At 45.0% G+C, this 19,147-nt stretch overlaps 1 protein-coding gene across 6 annotated transcripts in view; it reads right to left on the bottom strand.

Annotated features, from left to right (window-relative positions):
- Positions 1–10,754: 10,754 nt before the first annotated feature.
- Positions 10,755–19,147, bottom strand: part of PDE8A (phosphodiesterase 8A) — a 144,496-nt gene continuing 136,103 nt past the window's right edge. For all 6 annotated transcript variants that reach the window (XM_010841092.1, XM_010841093.1, XM_010841091.1 and 3 more), the window contains 2 exons: positions 12,581–12,710; positions 10,755–11,626 (listed from right to left, as the gene is read on the bottom strand). In XM_010841092.1, the coding sequence (XP_010839394.1) occupies positions 11,520–11,626; positions 12,581–12,710 (237 nt within the window). In that variant the 3' untranslated portion in view covers positions 10,755–11,519. The remainder of the gene's footprint in view (positions 11,627–12,580; positions 12,711–19,147) is intronic.

The raw sequence follows: 19,147 nt of genomic DNA, 5'->3' as shown, positions 1-19,147 counted from the left end.
TATTTCTCCCAGCAATCTGGGTTCCAGCTTGTGCTTCACCCAGCCTGGCATTTCGCATGATGTGCTCTGCATATAAGTTAAATAAGCAGGGTGACAATATACAGCCTTGACGTACTCCTCTCCCAATTTGGAACCAGTCCATTGTTCCATGTCTGGTTCTACCTGTTGCTTCTTGATCTGCATACAGGTTTCTCAGGAGGCAGGTAAGGTGTTCTGGTGTTCCCATCTCTTTAAGAATTGACATCAATCTTGTTCTGTTTTCCCTTTGACTGCCAGGAAACTCTAAGCTAAACTTGCTGCCACTTGGAGCAATTATGGGACATCCCGGAATGTTTTATCCTCCCGTTAGCTTTTTTATCTTCATTTTTTAATTCTGTGTGAAATTTCTGGAAACTACATTCTTGGAGTGGAGCTTATTGAAAATAGTATTTTTAATTTTCAGTTTTTGAAAGTTAATCTTAAGGGAAACTTGAGTCTTTACTTTTTGTAAAATCATTTGGAAGGTAAATTTTTTTTTCTCTTCCGAAATCATTTTCTTTTTGAGAGCTCCACCACACCTGCAGGTCTGTGGCCACATCACTAGGTACCTGGGGATATTTTAAGCTGAACAATGGAGTGAGAGACCAGTGCCTCATGTGAAGCCAATCTCTGTCCAGAAGGAAACATATTTTTAATATATGAAAATGCTCAGATAAATTCTTATTTCTTCTATTATTAGAAACACTGCCTACTCCACACTCCGTGAGCGACTTGAGCCCGGGCCCCCTCTCAGTCTCCGGGACAGAAGCGCCCGGCGAAGCCTCAGTCCTCCCCACGCCGCCTCCTGCATTGTTCTCGGCCTGCAGTGTTGTTTTTGGCCCCTGAGTTAATGCTATTGCTTCCTGACGGCTGAGTGTGTTTCCTCCTTTTCTCGGTTTTAAATAGGATCTTTTCCACGGGACAAGAATGGGGCCTTTCAGCTGGGGTCTGAGGGGTTGGTGAGGTGGGGGTGACAGGAAATGGGAAGGGTGGCTTGTGAGAACACCATGTTGCAGGGCCCTTCATTCTACAAAGAGAGTGTCTGTTAAACCTTTTCAAAATCAGCGTGTTGGGCCCAGACTGCTGAAGGGCAGGCTCTGGGCAGCAGGTCAGAGGGCCAGGAGGCGACGTGTCCAGCCAGCTGCTGGCAGTGCCCACACTGCCGGTGCACTGAGAGGTTTCGTTTTCTGGTGCACAGGCCTTGTGGGAGGAGCAAAGACGCGCTTTTCTCTCGTGACGCGAGCCGTGACCGTGTCGGTGGAGTGAAAGGGCTTCTAACTGTACGCACGTGATGGTCCCTGACTTTCTGAAATTTCCTCTTTTTATAGCAGGATGAGACAAACTGTTCAAAGTTTATTCAGCTTCTTCCTGAGCTTGTTGTGAGCCGATGGTTTTAATAACTCCTTTCCCCATTGTTTCTGATCCCGATCCTTGGGGACAAGGTTTCCTTGTGACTCAGAAGCCCGTTCTTCCACATCCAGTTATTTCTTTGAAGAAGATGGGGGAGCAAGACTGCTTCCTACTTTCCTTTGACCTTTTTCTCCCCTTGCTGGAAAGGTTCAGCTCAAACAAGGTGGGCAGACAGACCTTTCTCTCTGCTCCCGAGGAGACACGGGCAGCACCCACTCACCACTGTCCGTTCCTGCCGAGTCCTCTGTGAGGCTCAGGCAGGAGGTGGAAGGTGTGGATCACGGTTATTGCTCTGCTTCTCCCCCGCCTCGGAGTGCCTGGGGGCTCAGGCCTTGCCCGCGGCCGCCCCAGGGACCCCAGCAGCAGGGACTAGAGCTGCGCCCTTCGTCTGCCCCCTCCCCGCCTTGCCCCTGACTGCCTCAAGCTTGTGTCGTGTCCACAGAATTAAACATGAGGTAGGCTTCACTGCAGAGTCCAGAGTCCACCTCCAGCTGCCTCCCTCCTCTGGTGTCCACAGGCCCTCAGCGGTCACATCCCCGTCTGGACTGGTGGTTCCCCTCTCGAATCCTGGTTATGGACTCACCACCTCATCCGTCATTCAGATTTCAAACCTTGGAGTTATAGAAATAACCACAGGTATTACATTTAGAGAAACCCAGAAAAGCACAAGGCTGGCAGTGAAGCCCCAATGACCCCTGCCTCCACAGACAGCCCCCGCCTCCACAGACAGCCCCCACAAAATGCCAGTGCATTTCCTTCCTTCTAGTTTTTTTTTCCTAATCACATGAATCTTCTCCTCTCCTTCCAAAATGGGTCATTCCATATTCTTCAATGAGTTTTCATTTAATAACACAGCCTTGAGGTTGTCCCGTTTCCCTGATTTGCTAAATCATTATTTTTAGTGACTGCAAGCAACTCTGTTTTGGAATCACACCGAACTTTTCTTCTCAACAGTCCCCTTTGCTGGGCATTTTGATTGTTCCCAGTTTCTAACTTATAAACAGCTGTGGTGCACACCATTGAGGTTTCCCTGTGGTCCCCATCTCACTGGTTGTTGCTTGAGTTAGTGCTGTGTTCCAGCTTCCCCATCCCTCTCCAGCCCCTCCTGGCTTTGGCCCAGGGGCAGATTGTCTTGTCTCTTAAACTTGGGTGAAATTAGCAGGGTTTTGTTGTTCTGTTGTGAAATAAACTCTGTATTTTATATCATGCCTTTTCCACTGTGAGGTGATAAGGATATTTTCTTCATTTTTTTCCTAATGCTTGTATGTTTAATTTTCACTTCTATAATTTTAAAAAAATTTTGGCTGCACGGGGTCTTAGTTGTGGCATGCAGGATCTTTGATCTTTAGCTGTGGCCTGCGAACTTGTAGTTGTGGCATGTGGGATCTCGTTCCCAGACCGGGGGTTAAACGTGGGCCCCTGCATTGGGCGCGTGGAGTCTTAGCCTCAGGGCCACCAGTTGTGGTTTGGTTGGTAAGTCTTTCTGACTCTTTGCGACTTCATGGACTGCAGCATGCCAGGCTTTCTTCACATCTCCTGGAACTTGCTCAAACTCGTGTCCGTTGAGTCGGAGATGCCATCCAACCATCTCATTTTCAGTTCTAAAGCGCTGGCCACTAGGAATCACTTTCTCAGATAGCTACGTAGTCCTCCTCACAACATTTATGGAATAAATCTATCTTCCCTCCAGTGGTGTGAAGCAGCATCTGTACTATTCTACTAAACCCCTGTGTCTGTTCTGATATACTCCTGGCTCTATTCAGTTTTATGTATTCATGTAAATAGGGGTCAGTGTCTCAGTGTTTTAATCATGGCAGCTTTTTATTTTCATGTCTTAGGCTAGTCCTTTCTCTTCACTCATCATTTTCAGAATGTTCCTGATTTTCCTTCATATGATAGATTAACATGAGAATGACAACTCCATTAAAACGACTCTGAATTCATAGAATAAGTTAGGGAGAAATTGACAGTTTTACAAAATTAACTTATCCTGAAAGTAGGGTTTACCTTTTCATTTATTCAGATCTTTTACATTCCTCAGGAGCACCATTCAAAATTCACATATGGACACAGAGTGACCCCTGGTCCCCACAGGCAATCCATGTCACCTGTTCCGTGTGTGCATAACCAGAGATTTTGTTTATGTAGTATTTAGACAAATGCTAGCATGTATGTGCATTATTCTGTGTTATATCTTGGCAATCTCTCCATATTAGCACGTGAGGAACCTTCTCATTCCTTTTTATACCTAAAAAAAGCATAGGATTCTATTGCATGGACAAACCATCATTTATTTACTCACCCTTCTTAAATCATAGACATTTAAGGTGTTTTCAATCTTTTACTAGTACGAGCAGGGCTGTCATAAACAATTCTGTGTATGTATCTTTTCCCACATATTGAGCATATCTTTGGGGTTTCCCTCGTGGCTCAGATGGTAAAGAATATGCCTGCAGTGTGGGAGATCTGGGTTCGAATCCTGGGTCAGAAAGATCCCCTGGAGAAGGGAATGACTACCCACTCCAGTATTCGTGCCTGGAGAAAGAATCCCATGGACAGAGGAGCCTGGCGGGCTACCGTGCGTGGGGTCACAGAGTTGGACATGACTGAACATGGCTTTAGGAAGGTGTTTCTGGAAGTGGAACTGCTCGGCCATGATGCACCTACAGTTGTGATCCGGGCACCCTCAGCAGTGCTGCCCTCCAGAGGTTATACCGTTTACACTCGCCGCCACATGTAAGAGTGCCTGTGTCCACACTCTACCAACACTGTCTCTTTTGTTTACTAACCTTAAAAGTGAGAAATATCTCAAATTGGTTCTACTTTGCATTTCAATCACTATCAGTGAGACTTAGCATAAACTGGAATCATTTTATGCTTTGAACTTTCTGTTCATATCATTTTCCTATTTTTTCCTACTGGTTATTGAGTTCACAAAAATCGGTATTTTGGGAAGTACACTTTTTGTAAAATGAATGAGAAACATTTCGTTTCTTTTTATTGTGGTTGGTATCTAGAATATTTTTATAGTTGAGTTCATTACTGTTTTTTCATATGGCTTCCCTGTGTTGTATATATACCACTTAGACTTTCTCTACTTAACATATTCTCCTAGCCATCTAATCACCAGGCTTGGTGACCACATTTAAAAAAAAAAAATGATGAACTATTTCAACATTTAGAAGAGTACAGTGATACATTTTTAAAAGACAGATATACCCATCACCAGGGCTTCCCAAGTGGTGCTAGTGGTAAAGAACCCTCCTGCCAATGCAGGAGATGTAAGAGATCCCTGGGTTGGGAAGATCTGGAGGAGGGCATGGCAACCCCCTCCAGTATTCTTGCCTGAAGAATCCCATGGACAGAGGAGCCTGGTGGGCTACAGTCCACGGGTCACAAGAGTCGGACACAACTGAAGCAACTTAGCATGCAGCACATACCCATCACCAGAACTAATGGTAACGTTTTGCCGTGTCTGCTTTAGATTCGTCCCTTTGAACGTCCCTCCAGTGACAGTGCCTCCCCTGCCCCTGAGATCACTGCCTTTGTGAAGTTGCAGTGTGCCCTCCTGGTCATGGTCGGGGGCCTTGACTTTCAGACTGAAGAACCCCCTCAGGCTAGCTGCACTGGAAGGGATTTATCAGAACTCTTGAATGAGTTTCCTGGAAAGTCTCCCTAAAATACAGATCAGGGCTTGGGCTGAGTCAGCTGCTGTGCCCCAGAGCCCCTTGCTTCCACTGCAGTCAGCGCTGCCAGTGGGGAGAATGCAAAGTCAACAGCTCTTCACGTGTTCTCCGTTTATGACGTGATTCTTTTAATTTTGGTTGCGCAGCACGGCATTAGTTCCCTGATCAGGGATCGAACCTGCACCCCTTGCAGTGGAAGCACAGAGTCCTAACCCCTGGAGCGCCAGGGAAGTCCCTGTGCAACATTTCTACATAGAGCCTTGTACACTTGCATCTCTGCCCGTGTATGTGCTACGTCGCTTCACTCGTGTCCAACTCTTTGCAACCCTATGGACAGCTGCCCACCAGGCTCCTCTGTCTGTGGGATTCTCGAGGCAAGAATACTGGAGTGGGTTGCCATCCCCTCCTCCAGGGGCTCTTCCCGACCCAGGGATCCAACACTCGTCTCTTACATCTCCTGCGTTGGCAAGTGGGTTCTTTACTGGAAAGCCCTTGCATCTTACAGGGGAACCTAAGGGAGTATGGAGGGAAAAGCACTTGCTTTTCTAGTTTGTGTCTACACCAGGAGCTTGGTATCACACAAGCCAGTTCACAGCTTTGGTAAACTTCCTGAACGTTTTAATGCTCCTACTATTAATTTTTCCATGAGCAATAGAGTATTGTTTCGGGTATTCAAAACATTGACGCAAATGGTATCATACTGCAACTTAGCCTTTTCTTTCAGTATTCTTAAGCCTTTCCCTGTTGACATCTGCAGCTCTACCTCATTCTTTTTAACTGCTGTGTATTGTCTGTGTATTAGTTGTTACTGTGTAACTATCCTAAAATTTACTGGCAAGGAACAGTGTTTACCATCTCCCCGTTTCTGTGGGTAGGAACCTGGGGGTGGCTGAGGTGGGTCCTCTGGCCCAGGGTCTCAGGTGTCTGCTGCAGCTGTGGTCTCATCCAAAGACCCAGCTGTGGCAGAATCTGCTTCCAGCACACTCGCATGATTGTTGGCGGCATGACTCCATGGTGGCCGTGGGCTGAAGGCTGGCTTCTTTACAATGTAGGCCTCTCCACAGGGCAGCTCACAGCATGGCAGCTTGCCTCATCAGAGCAAGCAGATAAGAACAAGAGAGAGTGCAGGGTGGGTGTCACCGTCTGTAATGAATTGTGGTTTAGTCACCCAGTTGTGTCCAGCTCTTTTGCAACCCCATGAACTAATGCCCACCAGGCTTTGTCCATGGGACTTCCCGGGCAAGAATACTGGATTGGGTTGCTATTTCCTCCTCCAGGAGATCTTCCCAACTCAGGGAATGAACCCACATCTCCTGCTTGGCAGGCAGATTCTTTACCACTGAGCCTCCTGGGAAGCCAAGCAGGTTGAATAATCTCCCCCCAAATTCAAATACCCTGAAACCTCAGAATGTGACCTGTTTCTTGCTATTATTCCCTGCTCCCCCAACTATACCTACTTAATTTTGTCTGGATGTTTACCAATCTGTGCTTACCATTGCTTTCTATAGATACCCCACCTCCTCTTTCTGAACTCGTTAAAGTACATCTTTCAGCAGTTTTTTTTCCCCATAGTGTTCTGTTCATGATTAACATATGTGCATGTCTGGAATAATCTTGATTTACCTTCGCTCTTGAACCAGTTTGGTATGTAATTCTAGGCTGACAATTTCCTTTAGTATTTTGAAATACTATTTGTCTTGTTGTTGCAAATAAGAATTCTGATGGCAGTCTACCGCTCGTTCCGTTGTAAGTGATCTGTCTTTTCTCACGGCTTTCAGGTTTTTCTCTTGAAGCCGAACAGTCTGCATTTTCACAGTGTTGTGTCATCCTGTCTGAGATCTGACGTGCCCTGTAACATGAGGAGTTGGTTGTCAGGTCTGGAGGGACTCCCAGGCGCTCTCTGGACAGCGCTTCTCCCCACTTCTCCTCCCCCCCAGATCACCTAATTTAGACACAGTTCGGAGCATCTCATTCTACCCTCCATATTTTAACACTGGTTTCACATTTTCCATTTTTAATCTCTGTGCTACACATTGAGTCATTTCCTTAAATCTTCCAATTGGCTACTTCTCTCTTTAGTTATGTCTGGTTTTCTGGTAAACCTACACAGAAGTTTTCCATTTGTTTTAATGACTATGTTCTTCATGCCTAGAATGTCTCTCTGGTTCTTTTTCAGATTTTTTTTTTCCAAAATTACCTTGGTTTACCTTATGGTTTTCATTGCTTCAAACATGTTAAGTGCTTTCATCCTAAAGTCTCTTGCTGATTATTCTATCTCTGCCTCATCATGGTTGAGTTCCTCGTGGGATCACTCTCTTCTTTCCTGGAGGGGAGAGGACTTTCTTCCCACGTCAGTCAACAGTTACCAACTTGGGTCACCTGTCTCCACACAGGAAAAGGGGGGGTTTGTTTCCTTAGAGAGACCCTGAAGGGCTGGCCTTGTCAGACCTCCAGAGTGAATGGGCATCAGGAAGCCAGGACCATCCCTGGGAGCCCCTCTGCCAGCCCTCCGGGGCACATGGTCTCTCTGAATGGGCACCTAGTGGTGAATTAAAGGTATCGCTGAGAATTCTTCAACATATTCTGGCCCTTAGTGACCCCAAAAAGTCATTTAACTATTTATTTCTTCTGTCAAAAAAAAAAAGGTATCTTCTTTATTTATACGGAGAAAAAGATAGAGTATTTTAACTATAAGACTTCAAAGAAAAGGTGACACATGTTTTCTTTAAAACAAATACTTTAATTTCATTTTTATCTGGAAAAAAAGCATACAAGTTTAAAGGAAACAGCAAGATCTTTGACATGTCACTGTTGTCTTTTTTTTTAAACGGTACTATAACTTGTTCAAAATGTGAAGATACAGAACTGTTATAAATTTCTGGAATCAGAAAAGACTCCAAATACAGATGAAAACAGATTAGTTATAAAATGTCAATTCACGAAATATTCCATTTTCTCTGTTTTTTATCAGGAATATTCTATAGAAACACTGTATACAAAATAAGGCAGACTTTTAGAAATTCAAGTATAAGAGTTTTAGGAAAAATAAGTGTGAAGTCCGATTTCTTTCACTTTGGGGAGTCGCCTGCAGAGCTGGTGTTGGGGCTCTGGCTGCTGCACAGAAGAGCCCTTTGGAGCGCTTCTGGGGCCACTAGTGGTTGTTCAGTCACTCAGCCGTGTCTGACTCTCTGCGACCCTATGGACTGCCACACGCCAGGCTTCCCTGTCCTTCACTATCTCCTGGAGCTGCTCAGACTCGTGTCCATCAGGTCGGCAATGCCATCCAGCCATCTCACCCTCTGTCGTCCCCTTCTCCTCCTGCCTTCAATCTTTCCCAGCATCAGGGTCTTTTCTAATGAGTCTGCTCTTCGCATCAGGTAGCCAAAGTATCCTTCCAATGACTATTCAGGACTGATTTCCTTTAGGGTTGACTGGTTTGATCTCCTTGCAGTCCAAGGGACTCTCAAGACTCTTCTCCAACACCACAGTTCAAAAGCATCAGTTCTTCAGCACTCAGCTTTCTTTCTGGTCCAATTCTCACATCCATACATGACTACTGAAAAACCATGGCTTTGACTATACAGACCTTTGTTGGCAAAGTAATGTCTCTGCTTTTTAATACAGTGTATAGGTTTGTCATAGCTTTTCTTCCAAGGAGCAAGCGTCTTCTAATTTCATGGCTGCCATCACCATCTGCACTGATTCTGGAGCCCAAGAAAATAAAGTCTGTCATTTTTTCCATGTTTCCCCATCACTTTGCCATGAAGTGATGGGACTGGATGCCATGATCTTTGTGTTTTGAATGTTAAGTTTTAAGCCAGCTTTTGCACTCTCCCCTTCCACTTCCATCAAGAGGCTTTTTAGTTCCTCTTCACTTTCTGACATAAGGGGCAAATCATCTGAACATTTGAGGTTATTCATATTTCTCCCAGCAGACTTGATTCCAACTTGTGCTTCATCCAGGCTGGCATTTCACAAGATGAACTCTGCATATAAGTTAAATAAGTAGGGTGACAATATACAGCCCTTAACATATTTCAATTTTGAAACAGTCTGTTGTTCCATGTCTGGTTCTACCTATTGCTTCTTGACCTGCATACAGGTTTTTCAGGAGGCAGGTAAGGTGGTCTGATATTCCCATCTCTTTAAGAATTTTCCACAGTTTGTTGTGATCTGCACAGTCAAAGGCTTTAGTGTAGTCAACAAAGCAGGTGTTTTTCTGGAATTCTCTTGCTTTTTCTGTGAGCCAACAAATGTTGGCAATTTGATCTCTGCTTCCTCTGCCTTTTCTAAATTCAGCTTGAACATCTAGAAGTTCTTTGTTCACGTACTGTTGAAGCCTAGCTTGGAGAATTTTGAGCATTACTTTGCTACCATGTGAAATGAGTACAATTGTGCAGTAGTTTGAACATTCTTTGGCATTGCCTTTCTTTGGGATTGCAATAATAATATACCTTTTCCAGTTCTGTGGCCACTGCTGAGCTTTCCAAATTTGCTGGCTTATTGAGTGTAGCACTTTCACAGCATCATCTTTTAGGATTTGAAATAGCTCAACTGGAATTCCATCACCTCTGCTAGCTTTGTTTGTAGTGATGCTTCCTAAGGCCCACTTGATTTTGCATTCCAGGAAGTCTGGCTCTAGGTGAGTGATCACACCATCATGGTTATCTGGGTTATTAAGATCTTTCTTGTATAGTTCTTTTGTATATACTTGCCACCTCTTCATATCTTCAGTTTAGATATCTTAATCTTTTTATGTTAGGTCCATTCCATGTCTGTCCTTTATTATGCCCATCTTTGCATGAAATGTTCCCTTGTTATCTCTAATTTTCTTGAAAAGATTTCTAGTCTTTCCCATTTTACTGTTTTTCTCTATTTCTTCGCATTGTTCACTTAGGAAGCCTTTCTTATTTCTCCTTGCTACTCTTTGGAACTCTGCATTCAGATGGGTATATCTTTTCCTTCCTCCTTTGCTTTTCGCTTCTCTTCTTTTCTCAACTATTTGTAAGGCCTCCTCAGACAACCATTGTGCCTTCTTGGATTTCAAAAGTTTTCCCAATTAACATCAATCAGAAAAGCCTAACATACACAAATTTTTTTTTTCACTTAAAAATTTACTTATTTTTTAAAATTTATTTTAGTTGGAGGCTAATTACAATATTGTAGTGGTTTTTGCCATATTTTGACATGAATCAGCCATGGGTTTACATGTGTTCCCCATTCTGAACCCCCCCATCCCATCCCTCAGGGTCATCCCAGTGCACCAGCCCGGAGCACCCTGTCTCATCCATCAAACCTGGACTGGCGATCTGTTTCATATATGATAATATACATGTTTCAATGCTATTCTCTCAGATCATCCCACCCTCGCCCTCTACCAGAGTCCAAAAGACTGTTCTATACATCTGTGTCTCTTTTGCTGTCTCACATGTAGGGTTATTGTTACCATATTTCTAAATTCCATATATATGTGTTAGTATATTGTATTGATGTTTTTCTTTCTGGCTTACTTCACTCTGTATAATAGGCTCCAGTTTCATCCACCTCATTAGAACTGATTCAAATGTATTCTTTTTAATGGCTGAGTAATACTCCATTGTGTATATGTACCACAGCTTTCTTATCCATTCATCTGCTGATGGACATCTAGGTTGCTTCCATGTCCTGGCTATTATAAACAGTGCTGCGATGAACATTGGGGTACACGTAACATACACAGATATTTCTATAGTGCAGTAAAAATGTATCATTTATTTTAAATTTGCATTATGAAAATAAGTCTATACACCAAGTGATACGTATTTTTAATGACTATGAATCATGTAAATTTGGTCATGGCATCTAAAGTTGGCTTTGGCTTTGAAGTATTTTTAAATTCATAGAAAATAGTGAACTTCTAATAAAATAAATAAAACATTTTAATAATTGATATTAATAATCAACTTCAGAATTTCTTTGTCTTTTTCATTTGCCGTTTAATTTTAAAAGAGAAGTCACTTTCAGTAGTGTTCCAAAGTGAATGATTGCACCTTCTATGATGTGGAAAAGATCCTATTGCCATTAGCTCTTCTTAAGCGCTGAATATAATTGAGAGAAACTGCACAAGAAATTCTCTGTCATCAGCAGAAACTCTGTCAGCGTCCTTGGCTGGGCATCCCGAGCTCAGGTTTGGACAGACGGACGCTGATGCAAGCCGTGTTCTCTGAGACTCTCCGCGGAGCCCCAGCAGCAGGCTGGCGCAGTGAGTGGACGAAGCCTCGCTCTACGGCAATGGCATCAGGTGGTGGTTAGGAAAGGTGACTGCGTCCCTGGGTGCTCTCGTAGGCTCTGTGCATCGGGGGGCTGATTGGCTAATACTGAAAGGAACTCTGGCCGCCCTTCCCCGGTGACCACAGGGGTACCGCACTATTCGGGAGGCGGGCGCAGGCTCCGCAGCTTCATGTCATCCAGTCCTTTCCAGTATTTAAAGTTGTTGTCGAGATGCTGCATTAACTCAGGCAGGTCTACAAAGGCTGCAAGAAAGACAGGAGTGTGATAAGACTGCACCTTCCCGGGGTGCACATGGAGGCTTTCTAAGGAGAGGGACAGACAAGAGGGGACAGTGCTCCGTGCTCGGCAGACATGGAATGGCCCACGATAGGCTGAAACCCCATCTGCACCCAGTGCCCGCCGCGCCTCTGCCACCAGCGGACAGAGTGGAGGGGGCTCGCCCGTTTTATCACCATTAATCAGCACCCTGGGGCCTGGGCTGCCTGATTCCAGCCCTGACCAGCTCTCTGGGGCGTCCCATCCCCCTTCCTTGAGCCTGTCCCCTTCCACCTGCAGCTCGTGGCACGAGCAGCAAGCTAGTGAAGAAAACTTGGGCCAGGAGTGGCCACATCTGGTCTGGGCCCAGAAGCAGTGAGCAGAGCCTGCAATCTGGCCCGAGGCCCCAGCGCCTTCCGCCACCTCAGTCCTCCGTCCCCTGCCTCTCAGCATGGGCTCGTCTCCTGCTGACGGGATCCAGACTGGACATGGGTCTGCCTCCCGGCAGGGGCCCCTTGCCTAAAAGCCCTCTACCTGCCAGGGGGCTCCGCCCATGCTGAGGGCTACAAGGAGGGCCGTGCCCCCGTCAGAGACCAGCCTGCCCTCAGGTCGGCTACTGGAGAAGGTGGAGAAGCTGGGTGAGGGGACAGCGGAAGAGCTCCCTCAGAATGTTGAATCCCAGGCTTTTGACCAGCAGCCCCTTCAGCCCCATGTTCAATGCTCTCATCTTTGCGACTGGGACAACAGGTAGCCCCGGAGCCGGGGGCAGCTGAGGAGAAAGCAGAGAGCACCCCACCTGCCGGGACCTCCTTGACAGCGCCTGGCTTCTCGGCCTCTGCACACTCTGAGCCGCTGAACATACTCTACAGTCAGAACAGCACTATGCGGTCCTTAACGTGGGGTCCCCGTTACTGAGGGAGATACACTCGGTGCATTCTTACCGTCCCAGGCATCAAACATGTCTGTGATGAAGTAGTCGATGAAAGAGATCTGGGATTTGGGGATGCTGCAGGTATTTCTGTCAAAAACCGGCATCACCACAGGCAAGTCCCGTTGCTTCTCTTCGTCTGTCTGCAAGGCAGAAAATGCCAGAATTAGGAGACCCCAGGACCAGGCTCCATGCCCACCAGAAGCATTCCCTCCACCAGAGCCTTTCCGGGCAGCCCAGGGAGCTCATGGGAGAAGCCGGTCACAGCGCCAGCGAAGCACCCGGACCCTCCATGACATGTCATGTTGTCCCCGATGGGACCACCCAACCCACATCTTCAGCACCTGAAGGCTCCTGCTGAAGCTCCTGCAGGTGCTGTGTGGAGTTCCTGCACTGCAGGAGCACAGCAGTCTGCCCAGCCGTCTCCCACCTGTGGGCATGTCAGGGGCCTGACCCAGGGCCACAGTGCGGAGTGAGAAACAGCCCCCCTCACAGAGAAGGGACGAGTGTCTGCTTCTTACCTCAGGCCAGATTGTTTCATTTAAAAAAGGTCTAAACACCCTTGAGGCAAAAAAGCTCTAGGATGAAGATTTTATGTACTTTGATAGACCCTTAGAAACATCTTCAGTATTCCAATAGTATGTGTACAAAACTGGAAATATAATGAAGATCCTAGTGGGAAGTAGGACGCAAGTTTATCTTAAAAGATATAAGGGAATTTCTTGTTTTTTGTTTTCCTCATGTTGCTTTCATCAAAGGATCCAGGAGAAAGGATGAAGTGATGCCCAAAGGGTGATGATGAAGCAGGGGGTCCTTCCTGGAGTGAGGTATGAACTTGGAGGGTTTGACGGCACCATGGGAATCACTGAGAGATCCCTGGGGAGCCAGGCAGCCAAGGATGAGAGTTAAATAGATGGCTACCCAAGGGGCAGGATGAGGGGTCTTGAGTGCAGGACCAAGTATGGCTGGGGTGAGCCAGGCAAGAGGACTGGAACCATCTCCTGGCTCTGGAGGCACAGCTATCCTCAGGGGTCCAGGGTATTTGTTCTGTTGGTCTGGGCAGGCTGCCCCTGTGGGCAGCTAGTGGGAAAGTGATGGAAGGGGCAGCTCAACACGGAAGACAGGCTGGGAGTTAACACTTAGGAAGCCTGGTGTGGGTGCAGGAATTGGTTCTCTAGGGGCACCCAGCAGGGAGGGTGGAGATCCTGGGACGAGTGGACCTGCTGACCAATCCTGGCTTCTCTGGACAGTGGTCAGTGAGAGCAAGGGCTGAGGATGGGAGGTATGCAGTGCATTCAGCCATCAGCCAGAACCTGGCTCTGTGAATGAGCTCTGTGGGCCATGTGGGGCTGTGGGAAAGTGAAGGACCTCTGTTAAGCGTCTAATACGGGGACCAGAATTCAGGTGTTCCACGGGAGCAAAAGAAGACCTACACTTGGGGCTGGAAGCCTGTCCCTCCAACGCTTATACCTGGAGCTGTTCCCACAGGGCAAACCGAGCCAGTCCTCCTTGTCCCCCCAGCCCAGGGCTGTTCTGGACAGCTGGCCAGGAGCTGCCTCCCCGGTTCCGTTCTGCTTCTGTCTTTTCCGAGGCCTGGCAATCACAAGCAGGGTGGCAGGGACTGGTGAGAAGTTACGGCCACCTCGCCCTGCACATCGATGGGTCCGAGGCCCGAGACACTGGAAGAACTGGCTCCACAGCTGAAGGCAGGTGACTTTCCTTGGAAGTGACAGTGATTCGCTACAGCTCTCAACATGAAATCTCCACTGGAGGACAACAGGCAACCTCTGGGGGTTTTCCCGGGAAGGGCCGTTCTGCACGTAGCACCATGCTGCAGAGACACGCTTGTGCGAGGAGCTGCGGACAGTGCCAAGGAAGAGGCCTGGGCTCCCTGTGCAGGTGGGCGGTGCCAGACTCCGGGCCAGGGCAGGAGCCAGCAGGAGGGGCTGCTGCTGTTCCAGGCCTGGGGGCCGAGGCACACAAGCTTGGCTGTGACTGCTCAGGCCAGGCTTTCCTGGGAGGCAGGGCAGGGACCATCTACACCAGCTGTTGGGCCAGGAGCACACCCCAGGAGGTGTGGGAGGCAGGGTCGGGGGCTCTGGGCAGAGGATGAGTGGGGAATACTGCCAAGTCTGGGCTTCTGCTGTGGTGGAGCCTCTGCTGTCAGGCCAGTGCTGGCTCAGCAGGGTCAGCTCCGTGCGAATCTCTGCCCTGGTGCATGTGTGGCAACGGGTGGAGGGTGCATAACAGCCTCAGATGCACAGCCCACCAGCCTGACTGCTCAGAGAGCAGGGCCCTGGGGTGGGTGCTCTCCTGACACGCCTTCCCTGGTCAGCTGTTCAGTTAAGAATCTCTGCACGTGTTCCTGAGGGTAATGAGCTGTAACTCTTTCCTGGGATGCCTTTGTCAGCTTTACGTACCAGGATAATAACAGCTTCAGAAAATGAGTTGGGAAATGTCTCACCTCTGTTTTCTGGTTTAATTTGTAAGACTAGCATTATTTATTCCTTAAATGTTTGACAGAATTCCTCAATGAAATGATTTAGAGTTTTATTTAAAAAAAATCATGAAAACATTTTGACAAAAAATTTCTTTACTATGGACTTTCTTTACTATGGATTATTAATCCTGTCAGTTAGGGTAAATTGTATTGACAGTTTTTAAGGTATTCATCCATTTCATCTAAGTGGTCACATTTATTGTGACGTTCCTGATATTGGTGATCTGCATCCTTCTTGATTATTTTAGCTGTGTATTTACCAATTTTGTTAATTTTGCCAAAAAAAATCCAACTTTTGGCTTTGAAAATGTTTATTATTCTTTTAAATATTCCTTACTTTTTATTTTATACTGGAGTACAATTGATTTACAATGTTGTGTCAGTCTCAGGTATACAGCAGAGTGATTCAGTTATACATGTATCTTTTTTAAAAAATTTACTGGAGTATGGTTCATTTTCAATGTATTAGTTTCAGGTGTATAGCAAAATGGATCAGTTTTTTATATATATATATATCCACTCCTTTTTAGCTTCTTTTCCCACATAGGTTATTAGAGAATATTGAGTGGTGGTCCCTGTGTTATACCGTAGGAGCTTGTTGATTATCTCTTTTATATACAGTAGTGTGTATCTGTTAATCCCAAACTCCTAATTTATCCCTTTCTCTTGAAGTCTGTGAGTCTGTTTATGTTTTGTAAATAAGTTCCTTTGTATCATTTTTTGAGATGTCACATAAAAGCTGATGTGATATTAATATCTGTCTCTCAGATTTACTTCACTTAGTATGATAATCTCTAGGTCCATCCATGTTGCTGTAAATGGCATTGTTTTATTTTTTATGGCTAAATAATATTCCATTTTCTTTTCCATTCCTCTGTCGATAGACATTTAGATTACATCCATGTCCTGGCTATTATAGTGATGCAATGAACACGGGGGTGCATGTATACTTTATGATTTTCTTAGGATATATGCCTAGGAATGGGATTGCTGGATTATATAGTAGCTGTCTTTAGCTTTTTAAGGAACCTCTATACCTCCATAATGGCTGTACCAATTTACATTCCACGAACAGTGTAGGAGGGTTCCCTTTCTCCAAACCCTCTCCAGAATGTACTGTTTGAAGACTTTGATGAACATTCCTGACCACTGTGAGTGGTAAATCATTAGAGTTTTGATTTGTATTTCTCTAATAATTAGTCATGATGAACATGTATGTCTTCTTTGAAGAAATGTCTATTTAGATCTGGCCATCTTTTTATTAGGGCTCCCTGGTGGCTCAGAGGTTAAAGCGTCTGCCTGCAATGCGGGAGACCTGGGTTCGGTCCCTGGGTCAGGAAGATCCCCTGGAGAAGGAAATGGCAACCCACTCCAGTATTCTTGCCTGGAGAATACCTCGGACGGAGGAGCCTGGTGGACTACAGTCCATGGGATCGCAAAGAGTCGGACACGACTGAGCGACTTCACTTTCACTTTCACTATCTTATTTGGGTTTTTTGATATTGTGCTACATTAGCTATTTATATATTTTGGAGATGAATCCCTATCAATCACTTCATGTGCAAATATTTTCTCCCATTCTGTGGGCTGTCTTTTCATTTTGTTTATGATTTCCTTTGCTGTGCAAAAAGCTTTTAATTAGGTCCCATTTATTTTTTCATTAATCTAGAAGTGGATCCAAAAAGATATTGCTGTGATTTATGTTAGAGTGTTCTGCCTATGCTTTCCTTTAAGACTTTTATAGTATCTGGTCTTACATTTAGGTCTTTAATCCACTCAGTTTTGTTTTTGTGTATGGTGTTAGAGAATGTTTTAATTTCATTTTTTACATGTAGCTGAGAGTTTTCCCAGCATCACTTATTGAAGAGACCGTCTTTTCTCCATTGTATCTTCTGACCTCCTTTGTCATAGATTAAGGACCACAGGTGTATGGGTTTACTTCTGGGCTTTCTATCTTGTTCCATTGATCTGTATTTCTGTTTTTGTGCCAATACCACACTGTTTTGATGACTATAGGTTCGCAATATAGCCTGATGTCAGGGAGACTGATTCCTCCAGCTCTGGTTTTCCTTCTTGGGATTGTTTTGGCTATTTGGGGTCTTTTGTGTTTTCATACAAATTAAAAAATTTGTTCTAGTTCTGTGAAAAATGCCATTGGTGATTTGGGAGAGATTGAACTGAATTTGATTGCCTTGGGCAGTAGTCATTTTGATAATACTGATTCTTCCAATCCAAGAAGGCCAGGGTGTCCCAGAAATGGAGCCTGCAGGCTGCTGGGTGGGGACAGGTCTCAGTGCCAAAGCGGTGACCTCTAGGAGAGCTCAGCTGAGGAATTTACCACAGGGCCTCCCCCACTGGTGTTCCTGCCCCTGCAGTGGGCCACAGCCGACCCCCACCTCCAGGAGACCCTCCAAAACCTGCAGGTAGGTCTGGTTCAGGCTCTAACGGAGTCACTGCTCTGGCCTGGGCACCAGTGCTCATGAAACCTTGTGCGTGCCCTCAAGAATGAAGTCTGTCTCTCCCAGTCCTGTGGAGCTCCTGCACTCAAGCCAAACGCTCTGGGGACTCCTCCCCCCGATGCCAGACCCCCAGGCTGGGAGCCTAACGTGGGCTCAGACCTCATTCTGGTGGGAGAACCTGAGCAGGTGTGGGATTTGATTACATCGTGAAAGTGCTCGTCCTCCTGTCTTGTGGTTCTTGGTCTTTGGGTGTAGAGCATCTTTCTAGGTAGGTGCCAATCCTTCTTTGATGAGATTGTCCAGCAGTTGTGATTTTGGGGTTTTCATGAGGAGATGAGCTCAAGTCCTTCTACTCCACCATTTGCCCTTCAATTTTTTCTAGTGTTTCTTTACTGTTTGCTCATTTTTTTTGCTCTTATGTTACTTCTTTCCTACTTACTTTGGGTTTACTTTGTCTCTTTCTAGTTTCTTAAACTGAAACCTAAGATGTTAACTTTAGGGCTTTTCCACTAATTATAAATGTCCCTCTGATAACTGTTTTGCTTGCATCCCACAATTTTAATATACTTTGATTAATTTCCTTTATCTGAACCTTAGACTATTTAGAAATGTCAGTTTCTGAATATTTGGTGTTTACCTAGGTACCTTATTCTTACTAATTTCTGATTTAATTCCACTGTGCCTGGAGAATAGATTCTGTATGATTTCAATTATTTTAAATTTACTGAATCTTGTCTGTGACCCAGCATGATGCATATTGGTGAACATATCAGTGTCCTTAATAAATATTCTGTAGACATGTGATACGTGTTTTATAAACATTAAGTAAGGTAAGGTGGTTAACAGTGTTGTTGGGATTATGTGTTTTTACTGATATTTTAATCTGGTTGTTCTATCAATTGCTGAAAGGGGGTACTAAAATCTCCAACCATGTTGTACTTGTCTCATTTATTTTGAAGCTCTGTTATTAGATACACACACTTATACTTATGTCTTCCTATAAGACTTTTTATCACTATGACGTCTCTCACTATCTCTGGTACTATTCTTTGTCTTGATGTCTGTTTTGTCTGAGATTAATATAGCCGTTCTAATCTTTATATTTACAGTCTCCATGGTATATCTCTTTCCATCCATTCACTTTACACCTCTCTGTTCTTTATATTTTAAGTGTGTCTTTTGTAGACTGCATGTAGTTGGGATTATTTTTTCAAGATCCATCCTGATGATCTGTATTGGAGGGTTTAGTCCACTAAAGTAAGTACTGATGATTAGAGCTGGAGCTCCCATTTGACTGTTTTTTCTATTATTGTTTTCTCCTGCTGCTTTTGTATAATTTAATAAATTTTAGAATTCCATTATAGTAATATATCTATTAGCTTTTAAGGTACACTGATTGCTCTAGGGATTACTAAATACATTTTGGGATTACTAAATATATCTTTCACTTCTCAGTCTACTGAGCTAATACTATAACACTTAATGTAACATGTAGAAACCCTGGATTCAGGTAGATCCATTTTACTTTCTGCCATCCTTTATGCTATAGTTGCCATATAGCTTATGGTTACATATATTATATCCTTTACAATTCAGTGTTATAACTTGTACTTAAAATAGT

Source organism: Bison bison, unplaced genomic scaffold, assembly GCF_000754665.1.
Source record: "Bison bison bison isolate TAMUID 2011002044 unplaced genomic scaffold, Bison_UMD1.0 scf7180017864155, whole genome shotgun sequence".
Taxonomy (NCBI): domain Eukaryota; kingdom Metazoa; phylum Chordata; class Mammalia; order Artiodactyla; family Bovidae; genus Bison; species Bison bison.
Note: the sequence above shows the minus strand (reverse complement) of the source record. Positions and strands in the feature narration are given on the sequence as shown.